General features: G+C 39.7%; 1 protein-coding gene across 1 annotated transcript in view; it reads right to left on the reverse strand.

Annotated features, from left to right (window-relative positions):
* The window catches only part of OTOA (otoancorin), a 39,652-nt gene extending 25,252 nt beyond the window's left edge, over positions 1–14,400 (reverse strand). The window contains exons 1-17 of the mRNA XM_071444075.1: positions 13,802–14,400; positions 13,434–13,462; positions 13,301–13,331; positions 13,182–13,209; positions 12,266–12,353; positions 10,733–10,864; positions 9,896–10,131; positions 9,581–9,684; positions 7,092–7,198; positions 6,504–6,643; positions 3,951–4,074; positions 3,375–3,590; positions 2,696–2,863; positions 2,255–2,395; positions 1,617–1,672; positions 1,141–1,258; positions 550–623 (exon numbers count right to left, since the gene is read on the reverse strand). Of these exons, the coding sequence (XP_071300176.1) occupies positions 550–623; positions 1,141–1,258; positions 1,617–1,672; positions 2,255–2,395; positions 2,696–2,863; positions 3,375–3,590; positions 3,951–4,074; positions 6,504–6,643; positions 7,092–7,198; positions 9,581–9,684; positions 9,896–10,131; positions 10,733–10,864; positions 12,266–12,353; positions 13,182–13,209; positions 13,301–13,331; positions 13,434–13,462; positions 13,802–13,880 (1,871 nt within the window). The 5' untranslated portion in view covers positions 13,881–14,400. The remainder of the gene's footprint in view (positions 1–549; positions 624–1,140; positions 1,259–1,616; positions 1,673–2,254; positions 2,396–2,695; positions 2,864–3,374; positions 3,591–3,950; positions 4,075–6,503; positions 6,644–7,091; positions 7,199–9,580; positions 9,685–9,895; positions 10,132–10,732; positions 10,865–12,265; positions 12,354–13,181; positions 13,210–13,300; positions 13,332–13,433; positions 13,463–13,801) is intronic.
* Positions 14,401–15,251: the final 851 nt, after the last annotated feature.

Raw genomic sequence — 15,251 nt, forward strand, 5'->3', positions numbered from 1 at the left:
ATTCCACAAAAAGAAGTGTTCTCAGTCCCTTTTATCCCCTTAGGCACACAGAAAGAAAGAGGGAAAGGGTGGAAGAGATAGAAAGAAAGGAAGGAAGGAATTAAAAAATTTTACAGGTCAGGAGTTCTCATACATACACAAGTTTGTTTTTTTTTTTTTTCAAAGGGAAAAAGCTGTCACTGAGAAGTTTTGCTAACTTACACAAATGTCTTGAAACATACTGGAATGTTTCCAACCATACAGAGCAATATGCTTCAGCAGTATCCAGTGGTTTTGTCTTATATATCCACTCTCAAAAAGACCCCTAAACAAATAAGCAAACCTAAACCAAATAAGCCTACCTAGGGGGAAAAGAATCCACCATTGTGACAAAAAGGTACCGTACTAAAAGACACAAAGCATTACCAACTTTCACTTGGGACAGATTTTGCCTACAGTCAGTGACCACTTCTGATAAATCACCATTTATTTGAATCATCAGTTTTCTTAGGACTGAAGAGATTATTTGAAAAGTCTTCAGAAGTTAAGATGGACTAAGATGTAACTCACGGAAGCGCCAGTAAGAGGAAGGGAGGAATGGATGCATTGGAGACTTTCCAAAATTTCCAAGCCAAACAATTAACCTAAAGGCAACAAAAATTTAGGCTCTTAAACCTTAGCAGTTTTGAAAAAGAATAAAAAATATGGCTTGTTTATTGCAGCATATATATAAATTAGCATATATAAGACTGTGCATATCATCTTCAGAGAGCTTTTTTATCTGGCTTGTTTTAGTTTTCTTTTTGTAGACATCAGAGATGAAACATTATATATTTGGGAACATGAGAACATTTGTATGTTTCTGAAACTTCTATGTATTTCCAAACAGATTACTCATGAATTAACAAGTCAGAAGGACTGTAGGAATTTCTTGCAATTTGTAAGTGACAAATGAAATTGTCAAAATGAAGTATGATAACAGACAAATTCACACATAAAAGATTTAAATAAAATATGCTAACAGACAAGTTGAGACATACAGGATCTTGAAAAAAATCCCCAAAAAACCGAAGACAAAATAGAATAAACCAAATTTTAATCTACCTAATTTGGATATTGGGTAGCATGTTTATGTACATAAAGTCTTTTTTATTTGTTTACCTGATATGGAGAAAGCAGATGAAGATTCATTTCAAAGAATTTAAAATTGTTTAAAAATATGTCTGTGTCCATACTTTCAAAGAGTTGACAAGTTACTCCTTTCACAAGCTGTCCTGTGCTGATAGGAAAGGCAAATTTCAATCTTATGAATATTTAAGCAGGATCTAGTCCTTACTCCCCACAACCCCATCCTAAGACACAGTTTCTTCACTTCTCCCATTTCCTGTAATTAAAAGGCTTTTGAAAGTAAAAATGCAAACAGATTGAAAAATATCAACAAAGCCTTAAAACACCCAAACCTCTGCAATGCTTTGAGCCTCATTTTGGTTTTGAAGACCCTTTTTAATAAGGAAGGTGAATTATCCTGTGGGATCCAGGAATGAATAAACATAAGGTAATAGAAATTGTTTACCTCAAAGTTGCTCTAATCACTAAACCAGTCTTAAACCCCATTTCAAAGGAGATACAGTCCATACCTTAGAAGGTCAACAGGATGGTTTTCCTTGGACAGCAATTCATACAGATACAAAGCCTGAAAATAAACCCACCATAATTAAAGGTAACTTTAGTTAATCCAAATTTAAGAGACAATAACTACAGCAAGGTTTTTGTACTCTCAGCTCTCTTATGTACTCTAAAGGTACTTCTATGGTCCAGCTTGAGCAACCAAAAGGTTTGGCATTCAGCTTAGATGAATTTTTTCTTCACAAGACAAGCCATCATTGACTGGCATTATGGGATGATGTCAAACCTGTACATGGCCCACAGCTACTGAAAAACTTAGGGCTGAAGGGAGCTCTGGAGATCATCTGATCCAACCTTTCATCTCTCTGGACATTACATGCAAATGTCTAATATGCATTACTGGAAAGAGAAAATTTACATGGCAGAAACCTGAGGGCCTAAATTCAGCATATTAAAGCTTCTTTTTCCATAGCATTGTCTCATAGTGCTGCCTGGGCTCTAAATGCCCTTTGGTGTTTATGTTGAGATATAATTGGGGCAGTTCCTTCCTTTTACCTGTGTTCCTTGAACACAAATATATTACACCACTTTTCCAATTCTCCCATCACACTACATTGCAGTGGAATGGGAACTGCATAGCAATTTTTACCTGGCTGCTTCTTAGTTCTTTTTCATTCAGCATTGCAGAATTATATCCAGTTTGCTTCCATAAGTCAGAAAGAGAGACTTCTTTAAAGAAAGCTCCTTGTATATCTTTGACTGATGAAGAAAAATCTCCAGATGAAGCAATCTAAAAAGAGGAACATAAAAATACATGGCATTTCTGAACTGATGCTTAGATTTACAGGATTTGCCCTTCTTTCTATTCTGTGTAATATTTCTCTTAAGAGGATAAAGGAAAAACACAACAGTATTAAAACCACAATGAAATAAGCAAGAGAGAGCCTTCAAAATACACTTGGTGTTCAGAAAAATGGCAGTAGAACCATCAACCATTGAGCTAAAGGCCATATCTTGGTTTAATTCATGCTCTACAGTTCTGGTTCTGGTGCTCTTGGGCAGAGAGAACCTGGAGTTAATAATCAATCACCTTCCTGAGGATGCCCTGTTGCTGTGCAGGAGATAAGTCAGACAAGTATTGGGAGGTTGTGCCTCGAATCATCTGAGCCAGCTCCCTGGGGCTCATGCTGTGCAGTGACCAGGTGCCAATTCCTGTCACCAAGGCACCCATTTGGCTCACGTTGTAAAATGATAAAACCTGCAGGGAGAACAGCACAAGCAAACAGGAAGTTTCACTGAGACCATCAGATATATTTAAAAGCAAAAGTCAGTAAAGTAAAACTGCTTATTAAATACTTAATATATTTTCTTTCCTGGGAATACGTTTTCTGTGTCTGTCCATGGAACAAATGCCTGAAGTTTCTTTTTCTGAAACTTCAACCAGGACCTGATTCCTTGCATTGCAGTATATTTGAATATACAGCCTGGGATCTCTGATCATACAAATTCTGCTTAGGGCAGTGACACAGACAAAATAATATATACAATTATAATTACAATTGCCAAATCCAAATACTCATTCTCTCTGTTACTAGAGAGTTACTTTGGGATGTACAATCTTGGATGCTTTTATTTGATTTAAACACATTTTTCAGGCCACCAACCAAATAGAATTCTTGCACTAAACTTTTCAAAATCTACAGTTATTGTTGAGAAGAAGCCATGTCACTTTTCAAAACAGAAGGTAGGAAAGCTGTTATCAGAGGTACCTTTTCATAAGAGAGATATTTACTGGACAAAATCATAACTTGGCTCTTTGCCCACCCAGACACTTGGTTTAATGTTGCAACAGCATTATGCACTGCTTCAGGTGACAGAGATTCCAGCTGACTTGAAGTTAGTCCAACCACAGCATCTGACAGAGATCCAAGGGTATCATTCAATGTCTGGTTTTGCATGGCAATGTTCAGGAGTTGAGATTTGAGCTAAATCAAACAAAAAGAGCAGATCAGAAATAAAAATCTGCCAAGAACCAATTTCCATTACTACCCAAAACATTAACTAGAATCTCTGGAATAGGCACTGGCAAATATTCACACACTTCATAAAATTTCAAAAATAGAAGCACAGTTGTGAAAGGTATATGGAACAGGAATATGAAACAGAATGAGAAAAGAATAAGCACCCAAAATGGGTTTCTATTCTTTGTATTCTCAAGAACTATTTTCCCTTATTTCTTAAGTCCCAGTAATTTTTCTCTCATTTCTTTCCTTATTTAAGAAGAACATCTTTCCTCCTCTGTTTACAGGATTCTGTAAGGCAAGAAGAACAAGTGTTGTACACACCTCATGAACCTTGGCCTGGAAACCTCTCAGCTGATTGCATTTAATCATTTGATGAAGTAGAGCCCGGGCCACAGCTGCATCCATCTGTTCCAGGTCATCATAAAAACAAACCAACAAACCCAGCCTATAGAGCAGAAACACATTAGCTCCCTTCTGACATAAAAGGTGTCACTGTTGGGAAATGGAAACACAGCTTGGTGCCCTCTCCTTGTGATCACAGCTTGAGCCATTTCTGTTTGTCATGAGCGCCTCAACCAAAACTTAGCCTGTAACAGGGCTATGAGAACGTGCACTGGCCTTTGGATTCAGCTGAATCCTGCCTGGATTGCCTGTGCTGGAGGATTTACCTGCCCTGGTTCCATGTGTTCATGGCTGGATTGTCCCACTTAATGACTCCACTTCCCTCAATAGGATAATGTTGAAAATGATGGAGGGCTGTTACTGTCTCTAGAAGTGGTTTGCTGAGTTCTTATCTGGTTTGATTGGATGTTTTGAACTCTAAGTCCTGCTTGGATTCCACATGCAACACAACCCATTTGTGTTTCAGAGCAGCAGCTGGGGCATGACATGGCCTCTTTATCATTTCAGGATTAAATAAAGCCTGCTGTATTTCACATCAAACACAGGACTGGCTGATGGATGGAGACCTGTCCAGTTCAACACTGCTCAGGAGAAAGCACACGAGGCTCACTGCCCACTGGTGCTAGCACAGCAGTCTGCAAGGCAGGGTTTTGAACTGAGCTCATTTTCCTTCACAGTTCCCATGCCATAATATTTAAGTCAACATTTTCATTAATCTCTTTAAAGTGCAACCACAGCCATAGTTTTTGGAGAGGAGGAGTCCCACCACCATGGGGAAGTGCCTGTTATAGGTGTCCTTCTGGCTTAGACCGTGTGCTTATTTACTGCCTTTACCTGCAGCCCTGCAAAGAGCTCTGAATTGAGCATCACTAGGTCTGGATTTTGAACTTGATAGTGAAGGGGATGAACTGGTTTGTAGGAAGCCTGAGTCAATTCCCTGTCCCTGTAAACTCTCAGCCTTTGCTTTTATAATTTACAAAGAACAAGAACCTCAAGGATATGGCCAAAGCCCAGCTTTCCTGCTACAGTCCCTGGTTTTTCACAGTTCAGTGAGACAGGCACAGGAAGAGTCTGGGCAGCAATGTCCAGATGTGAATCAAATCATCAGTGGACAATGCTGCAGCACTACCACAAACTCAGTCAAATTCTGCAGCACAGAAAGGCTTTTAGCTCTTCCAGTCCCTCAACAACAACCTGCCAGCAATATAACAAAACACTGCTTCAGCAGCACATCTGAATTCATGGGAGATCATCAAACCAGCACACAAATCAAAGAAACATTTATAAGAGCATTTTTATAACAAATAATTACATTCTGATGCATTATTGCATAGCCACCAAAAGCTCTTCATCTCCTTTGGGATTAGCAGAAATGAATAACACTACTTCTTAAAAGTGCATTTAAATCAACAGTATGGTTAAAATGAGTAACATAAACTAAGTGTGTCGTAAAAATGGAATATATTAAGGATTATGGAGCATGACATTTCTCTCATCCATGAGAATGTGGCAGCTCTTGTGAGTGACAAAATAATTTTTAAGATTTCTGACATTGAAATTTAGAGCGTGGGCATAACTCTTCTCTCGCTTACTCCTCCGACAAGAGCAATGCTTCATGAAGTCAGCGAGCTGCACTGCAGCAATGACAGCAGCTCTGAAGCCATAAAGCATATTCTCCATTAGTTTAAAACTCCAAGGTATCCCCCAAGGAGACTACAAATAATTTCAGACAGCATTGTCTTGGGACTAAATACATCCATTGATATGACAATGTAAATGTAAATGTGGAGTGCAGAGCTCTCTCGTGCTCGCTGCGTATTTATGAGTAACAGCAGTTTATTTTGGTTTTTTATTAGTGGTAAAGTTAGTTCAGTGCAGATTTGACAGCCCTGAAAATTCAGTTTCCTGCTTACACACCTAAAATCCAAACATATTTAAGCATGGCTCATCTCCACCCTGCAGGACAAAGAGGACAGCAGGGCAGGCTTTACACTGCTTCACTTTGTGGCTTCTCTGGTGACACCCACGTCAGTTTAAACCCACTTGCACTCCTGCTGGCAGGAGTTGAGATTTCCTCCTTCAATCCTAACTGTAAAACCATTTCCCCCAAACACCTCCATGTTCTGTGATTCAAGCAGCCAAGACAACTCATGTCCTACTGTCCCAGTTTATTTTATTGCTCTGTGATGTGGTGGAGCTCTGCCTAGGTCCCCCAGATACTGCTGCAGCCTTCCTACAAATGCTACAGGCATCTCCTCACTGTGGAGCAGGAGACAAAGCATTAGCTAATTAGGCACACCTCCAAAAATTCATAAAGTAGCAATTCTTCACTGTTGCTAAACAGAGCTGGATTTCAGCCTAGATTTTTCCGCTGGAATGAAAAAGCTGTGCCACGCTATCAATTTCCATTTTCTCCTTAGTTAGTTGCTCCATCCATACACAGCCAGAAAAGAAAAAGCAAAGCAGCCTTGCCTGTAGAGAGTTGAAGTGTTCCTCATATCAAAGCCTGAGTAGTTGATCCTTTCCAGGAGGGCCTGGGCAAGCTCTGGTGTGATATCATACACTGTGTCCAATTGCTTTGTTGCGTTGTCGTAGCTGATGAACAGCCTGATCTGCCCAGCACAAACAAAACCATGCATCAGCACCCTGACACAATGAATCCTGGAAAGTCTCTGTCTGACCCCCAAAATCAATTGAGCCTGCTCATGTTATAGAGAAAGCAAGAAGATTTGGATAAACTAGTATTTCTGAAGGCAAAGTTGAGTGAGTGATTTGAGTGATTCTCTGCCAAAATGTCATAATTTGAGGGTGTTCTATCATCGGTCCCTTTCAATGGAAGTCATGAAAGTCTGATACACATAAATAATTACAAATTAATGACAGGAACTTAAAATTAAAAAGATAAAAGAATTTTGTAAAGAATACATTTATATTTCCCCTCTGAAGTTTCTCTTTATAATTAATTAATAAGATATATTAAGTTATTTGTCATGTTTAAGTTTGCTTTTGTGTTCATGTTATTTATAGCAATAATAAATCCAACCACACTTTGTTACTTACTTCATTGAGACTAATTTTCAGAATTTCTTCTAATGGGAGATGGACCATGTATCTTCCCAAAATCCATAAGCTTTCTGCACTGACCCAAGAAGTTGATTCATTGAACTCTGTTTTGTACAAATAAATACTCACTACAATGTTCAGAAAGTAATTACTTTTCAAATATATTTTACCCAGTATATTGTTATTGTTAAATAATAAAAAATCTTCAAATCAGAAAAATCCTTAGCAGAGAGAGTCAGATTCTCCCCATTTGCTACATTTTAGCACCACACTTTTATGAGTCCATACATTTTTAAATGAAAATGAAATAGTGTTTCAAGTGTCTCAGATTTTCTCATACAAAAACAATTAATGTTTTATGTTGTCAAAAAAGAGAATGGATTAAGTGTGGGACAGGAAAAAATTACCCAAAAGTATTAAACATGGAGCAGTGTTTTTAAATTTCACTTTTCCTAATCAATTGCATTATTTAAGAACATCAGGAAGGCCTGATACGTTATATATCTTATATATTATTATTGATGATGCTACTTATTTCAGCAATATGCAGTAGCAATAATGGAGAAAATGAAAAACTGTTCAAATACCTACATGGAAATAGGCTGACAAAACCACAAAACACTGCATAGCAGTTAAAAAATGGCTTTCATTTAGTAACATTCTCCCAAGGATTGAAAATGAAATCAAGATCCAAATATCCCTGAGAAAAAACATATTTATGGACTCCATGGGTACCCTGAGCCACAAAGACTGTTTTCTCCAGGGTGTTGTCATTTGGATGCCTCAGTGTGTGACACCTCTGAACACATTCCTCAGCAGTGCTGATACTCACACAACTCTGTTCAAATAAAATCATCCATGCACTTTGAAGAGTTTCCAGTGCTGGGAAAAAAACAGCCTGCATCCATCAGAAGCTGAAGGACTCCATTAAGTGATTTTTTTGAAAACACAGATCTAAGCTCCTTAACTGAGACAAGATGATGATCCCAGCAGACCTGTCAGGCCTGCATTTTTTAAAGTGATATTACCTCCCATTACCCAGAATATTGTGAGAGTTGAAAGACATGACAAGAGAACTAAAGGAAAAACCAGCACCATTTAAGGATGTTGACTGTGGCCTTTAGCAGAACAGACTTGCAATTACCAGCCATGGCAGCTGTGATCCCCAAAATCTGATCCCTATCCCAGGTGGTCCCAGTGCTCCCCACATACAAAGTGAATAAATCACCCTCCTGCAGGCTGTCCCTGCACCCTGCTGTGGCCTGGGGAGTGCAGATAACCTGAGGGGAGCTTTAGACTTCCAGTCCAAAGGGAGCTTTAGACTTCCAGGGCTGATGGCTCACACCAGTGGGAATCAGCCCACACTTGAAGCCCTGGGAGTGGATTCACCACATCTGTGCTGCTTTTGGCAGGTGAAGCAGCAGTCAGGGAGGAAAAAGAGGCACAGCAACTCCCAGTCCCTCCCAAGCTGTGGGATCTTCCATGAATTGAGGGTTCACCAACGCTTCAGACAAAACCTAAGATGATGCTGAGGGATTTTCCCAGGACTGCTGAGTAGCACCAGGCAAATTCTGCATCTCTGCTTCCCCAGCAATGCACTGGCTCTAACATCACCTCATGGCAGCAGCATGAACCTCCTCTCCACACTTACTGGTTTATTCTGATATTTTGAAATGGCAGGAGACCCAAGAGGTAAATTTAGCTCCACTGAGGCAAGTGGGCATTTAACCTTTGATTTCCAGGAGGAGGAACACACACACACCTCTAAGTCTAAAATGCTCCCAGGACAGCTGTGCTGGGATGTTCAGTGAAACCCAGGCACCAGCTCTGATGTTCAGTGCCCTGCACAGCCCCCTTGTGGAGCCCATCCAGCTGTGGAACAGCTGTTTCAGGCACACTGACCAGGCAAACAGGTGTGGAAAAATGCATCCAATCAGAATTAATTAACTTTGGTTTTATCATGTCCCTTTGCTGATCGAGTTGGTGCCATGTGCTTTCACAACATCCTGCATTTCTTTTGTTTTTAAACAGTGCAGTGGGTAATGTATCCTGAGCCAGAGCTGTTTTTCCTCATCTGAACAGGAGTTCAGAAGAGAACAACACATCTTGGCAGAGCACCTGGCCACTGTATCCTATTTCAGACTTAGAAACAGAACAGAGAGAAAAGACTGGAGTACTAGAAAAAGACTTTGTGTATAGCTCTGTGCAGAACAGAAGAAGAGTCCATTGGTTGCACTTGATCCTGGAGGTCTTTTCCAGCCTTAACAATAGCATGATTCTACTCTACAAGTTCAAGCATCTTTGGAGAACTATTTGTCATGAGTAACAAACACATGATATTTCCTGTGTTCTGCAGAAAAGGTATTCCAGACAGCTCTCTTCCCCAGACCTGTGTTAACTGGGGAAACAATTCAATACAATGGGCAGGCCTTTTGCTGAGTGCTTTTCTCTTATGATAAACAAGAAGAAAACCCTTGGTAACATACCACTCATGTTGTAAGATTTCTGTAGAATCTGCTTCATCCAGCCATAGAGAGCTCTCTGAGTGCTTGCTGAGGTTCTGTCATAGAGGTCCTTGAACAATGATGATCTGAGTGATAAACAGGTTTGTTAGCTCACTAATGAGTTAACTATTTGTTTTATTTAATGACACACAGACAAATGATTTTAGAAACAGCATTCTTTACACATAAGCAGAAAGCTGTATCTGGAAAACAGACTGAGACCATACAGCAACCTCTTTTTCAATAGCCAGCAAATCCAATATAGTATTAACTGTGTCTGAAAAATAAATGGCTTACAAGTTTCTGAAAGCATCCTCCAGCAGAAGGTTTGGGAGACTCCCAACGACATCAGCTTGGAGATAGTTCAGTGCTGACACACACAGAACCTGACTCAGGATATCCACACAGTCCAGGGCACTCAGGGCCAGGAAGCATTTGTCCAGTGTTACAAGGAACAAGGTCCTGTTTACTCCTGGGCTTTGAAAAATTCTCTCTCTAGTCTTGCCCCAGTCAAGAATAATATTTCCTATTTCCTGCAAGCAACAAAGTGTTAAATCAACATCTCTGATCAATTCAATATATTGTTCATTTTGAGGCCTGACAGCACCCTACAAAGGATATGGTGCTGTTCTCATGAAAAACAGCTGCAAACTACTGCTTGTTTGCATTACTGCAGATAATTGCTTTCTGGCATTGGGTAGAGAGACCAGCTTGAATTTTTTTACAAAACCAAAATGAAACCCAGAAAGATATTTCAAATGGCTGATTGACAAAATGACTAATTTCACCTTCTTCAGCCATCTTGGCTCTCTTTTCAGCCACCAAAAAGAAGATGCTCCCTAAGAGTAACTGGCCCTACCCACCTTAGGTGTTACTGTAGGAGGGTGAACTCCTCTCTGGAGATGAGTTTCTCTCTACTGATCAGAGTGAAAATCCAAATGACTGACTTGGACTTGAAGCAACTTTTAGACAATCAGAGTTAAATAAACTAAGTCTAACCTAAGAGGAGATGAATCCAATCCAAGCCAGGTTAGTAACTGCAAGGCTTGCACTGTGAGCCCCCAGTCTGTCCCTTTCCATTTATCTAAACCACGGACAGCAGATTTTCCTTTTCACATGTGGAAATGCACTTACAAGATGCTCCTTTTTGTTGTTGAAGAGGTACTTCATTGCAGTTTGGAACTGCTGCTGATCAAGCTGCTGCAATTCAGACAGTAGCTGCCTGGGCTGGTATAAAAGGTTCTTCAGGTAACTTTTTATGGACATCTGAAGTGTAGAAAAATATGTGTAATACACATAAAACTCACACTATTGTACTTTTACTCCCTGAAAATCTGTGCTCAAGAACAAAGTGCTTAGCTCTGTATTGTCTGTGCTGCCAATGATCAAAATAACTATTCACACAAACTGAAAACAAAAATAATCTAAATGCATTCTGAAAGACAGTAATTTTCAAATCCTATTCCTGGCTTCATGAACAAGTCCTCTCAAGGGAGCTTTTTAACAAAGATTCCTCAGTTTCTCACTTCATAGAACAAGAGTAATAAAGCTTTTCTGCTTCATACAGCAGAGCTGTGAAAATGAAACTTCTAAAGAGCTAAAAAAACCCCTAAAAAAATCAGGTATCATGTGAATATTACTTAAAAAAGGGAAGGAAATGTGCAATTACATGGGAGGAAAAGTCTCTACCAGGTCATAAGCCAAAAATATTCTCTCTTGCATCAAGCTGCATTACCAGTTAACAATCTCATGCCTGTTTCAAAAAATTGAAGGGCAATCTTAACATTGGAACAGAAATAAATTTAAGGCTCGTTAGCAGCAGACTGGAGTAAAATCCCTTCTATTTCCTGACAGAATTATTTCAGAATTGGTTTGGAATTTGAATTGCAATTGTTCTTTGCTGCCTTTGCTTAACTTGCATTACCACCACCAAGTATTAACACAGCTCTTTATGCCTCAGGGTTCAGCCTGCTGAGAACATCAGGCTGCCAATAAACCTGACAAAGGGAAGGGGCAGTGGCAGGAAAATGTAGGTGAGGATGAGCTGTGACAGTGACAGAGCTTGGGACGGGTTTCAAGCACTGTGGAGCTCCTGGGAACGCCTGAGGCTCAGGGATGGCACAGTTGACATTTCCCTGTCCCAGGGAGGGGCTCAGGTGTGATTAGCTGGATGCAGCTGCACTGAAAACAGCTCATCACCAACCCTCAGCAGCAGGAGGAGGAACGACAAATCCTTCCTGCATCGCTTCCACACCGACAATTTACAAAAACAGCACTGAGAGGAGCTTTAAAAGGTGGAGGCATTTTGTAGCATACTCTGGACATAAGGAGCAGTGTGAACTACAGCCAGCCAAAACCTGGGAGAAACCTGTCATTTTCTGGGGAAACAGCATTTACATACACTCATCTCAGAAACAATTAGCATGAAAAATCCTAATTCCTGCTTTCCATCAGAGGAAAAGCAAAAGAAGTTATTCTTTCTGCCTTGCATACTCCTGCTATCTTTGGGGAAAAAGACAACCTATTCCTATCTCCTGTTTAGCTGCTACACTGTAGGTGTATGAGTTACCTCTATCATTGACCACCTAACTTTGGCTACAGAGAGAGGTTAAGTTTTTTTAATTCCTTTTCAAATAAAAATGTTCATGCATCTTAAATGTCACAAACCTGTAGGCTGCTAAGAGTAAACATAACTTCCTGGGCATGAAAATATGCCATGACTTTTGTAAGCAGATCTGCTGTCCAGACATTAGAGCTGTAACAGAAAACAGGATCAAAAATGCCAGTAGAATAATATAACAAGTAAAACAATGTAACAAGTTAAATAGCAGATTACAAGAGTAAAAAAGAAAAAGATAAACAAAGAGTGATGCTAACACCATAATGACAAAAGTATTCAGTTTTTTGCCTAGCCAGAGTAATAGTTGATCTGTTTAATGCAATGAAAATACATGGTTCAATGGGGAATGGAATTAATTAGTTTTTTTCCATCTAATTCCACAACCACCCACAATAAACTCAATTTTCCAAGGTGCTGCCATTAGTACCATCTCCAAGGCATGTGCTTTCTGATTATGCCTGTTCTGATCTGCTTGCAGACAGCACAGGGAGTAACTGCTGCCTTTCCTTCAGCAGAGTCATGAATTTCACTGTGTCTTCCTTGCACAGACACTGATTTTCTCAAAATATGTAGGAGTGGAATGGCCTTTGAGGCTTATCCCGCTCTTTCAGATTTGGACAAAATTAGCAAATAATTCAAAAGCCACCAGGAGCTGGGGATGGGGATGGAGTGAGAATGAAAGAAGGAGGTGGACAGACAGCTGGAACTGCACCTAAATTCCTTAAGGAGCCATGTGGACACATGTGAGCAAAGTTAATTCTATATATTTTTTTTTCTTTCTCATGACAAACAAGTTTTTCCCTGTTAACAGGAAATACTCCTCCCAGGAGTCCCAAATCCAAGTAATCAGATGTGCCAATTTCATTCTATCCATAATGTTCCAGTTTCTGTGGATATGAAACAGATCATATCTGAAGTGCAAGATAATATTGAAAAATCAAGATGGGGAGAGTAATACATTACCTTTGAAAATAAAGTATATCTAGGAGGGCTGCACATGGAAAATGGAACATAAAAACATGGTGAGATACTGAGTTTTAATTCATTTTAGAAGAATAAGTAGGAACAACTGTGTACATTACCATTCAGATATTTCCCAGCTATTACTTCCTCCTAAGAAAAAATTACAAATATATGTAACAAATTACTATTTTTAGATTATAATATAAAATGTTATAATGTTAAATTGTAGAGAGATCAAATAAAAATACTAACCACAGCTTTGTGTAACAATGGAGGCAAATCTGTAAAAGATTATCCCATTATTAGAAGTTAATTTAATGTTTTATCAGACAATTGTGTTACACAAAAATACATTTATTGTATGCAGTGATTATATACACATATATAATTTATTTGCAAAGATTTAATGCAGTTTTAATTAAATTTATTTACAGAAAAACAGTGGGGGGAGAAAAGGCTATTCAATAATAATCAGTCTTAGTGAAATTCTTTGCTGGCATAGCTCCATGAAGCCAAGAGAGCAGAGACCATGGGCCCAGTCACTAAACAGCACCTAATTTATTGCACACAGCTTTTTCTGTGCCACAATTACACCCCTCAGACAGGAGTTCTGCTCTTACCTTCTGAGTTCTGACTGTCAGTAATCTTGGCATGATTCATTGATATCAACAAGAAACACATCTTCAAAAGTCTGGACATTTCTTCTGGTGTTTTTAGAATAAAAAGATACTTGGATTGAAGACAAAATAGGAAGAACAGAGTCAAAATGCAATATTCACCCCAAATTTCATAGTTATAAATTAGAGACAGACTACACTATGGAGCACAGATAGAGATCAGAACAATCCAAAGCTGCTTGCTCCCAAGTTTTTCACTTAGATCTTTTTCTAGGATAGAGCTGCACTTCATGCAAACACAAGTCCATGAAGAGTGCGTGTACAGACAGATTTTTCTCCCTATAGCAAGTGGCTCATTTAATTCTCTTCCTTGTAGCACCATTTATTTACCAAGTTACACTGCACCTAAATATGACTTCAATGCAGTTTTGTTAAAACAGGCAAACAAACCCATTTAAAATCAGATAAAACAGAAGAGAAATGGAATGAAAAAGGAAATGATAAAGAAGCTTCAAACAAACCCCAAGCTTTTCTAGCTGGTTAAGCTGCAGCATCACTGCAGACGTGGTGTGGGACCCTCCATTTGCAGATCTCTGAACTCAGGGGTGGGACAGCCTGGCCCTGGTCCCCTGTCCCTGCAGGGTGCTCCAGGCAGGGAGGGCATGGGAAGCTCCTCTTCCCTGCTGCCACATTTGGCAAAAAGGGAGAAAACGTCCTTATGCTCTTCTGAAGCAGAGGGAAAGTCACACATGTGGAAAACTGATCATGTCACTTGACCTGGATGGATCAAAGCCGTGGTCTTTGTACTCACAAGAAGTGTCCCATCAAAGTTTCACCACCACCACAGCCACAGTTTTGTGTGGAAAGAGATGTTTTGGTAGCTCTTGCTATCCCTGCTGCCCTGTGCTATGCAGCATAAAAATCACTGAAAGATAAATTCTCTGGAAGGGCAGTAATAGGGTACCCAGAGCTTTTCACTGGGTTGTCACCAGAAAAAAACTGAGTTTCACAGTTGTCCAAAACAAAATGAACGTGTTGGTTTTGGTCTGTATCTTGAAGGACAAGGATACACACAGAGCTAATACAGTGGGGTGGAAAGGAAGCAAAGACCTGCCCAGGTTTCACTCCCACAGGAGTTTCTGCAGCCTCATCCCCTCCTCAGCTGCTTCCATCCACACTGCAGAGAGGATCCTCTGCCTGGCCCTCTGCTCAGCTTGAGACCACCACCTCCACAGGTAAAACAACAAATTAACCTGAGATATTAGATGATGCCTTGGCCCACAGATGGCAACTTCTTACACTGGGATTAGTCCCTGATTTAACAAATGACACACAGGCTGCTATTGGCCGACTTGGCTCTGACCATAAAGAGACTTTGTTAGGTTTTGTCTCCCTTTCCCTCATTTCAAAGGTTTATTTGCAAGACACTGAATTTCTGCATTTCTTTTTGTTA

Source organism: Agelaius tricolor, unplaced genomic scaffold, assembly GCF_023055355.1.
Source record: "Agelaius tricolor isolate 1412-34295 unplaced genomic scaffold, bAgeTri1.0.p SCAF_19, whole genome shotgun sequence".
In the NCBI taxonomy this organism is placed as follows: Eukaryota; Metazoa; Chordata; class Aves; order Passeriformes; family Icteridae; genus Agelaius; species Agelaius tricolor.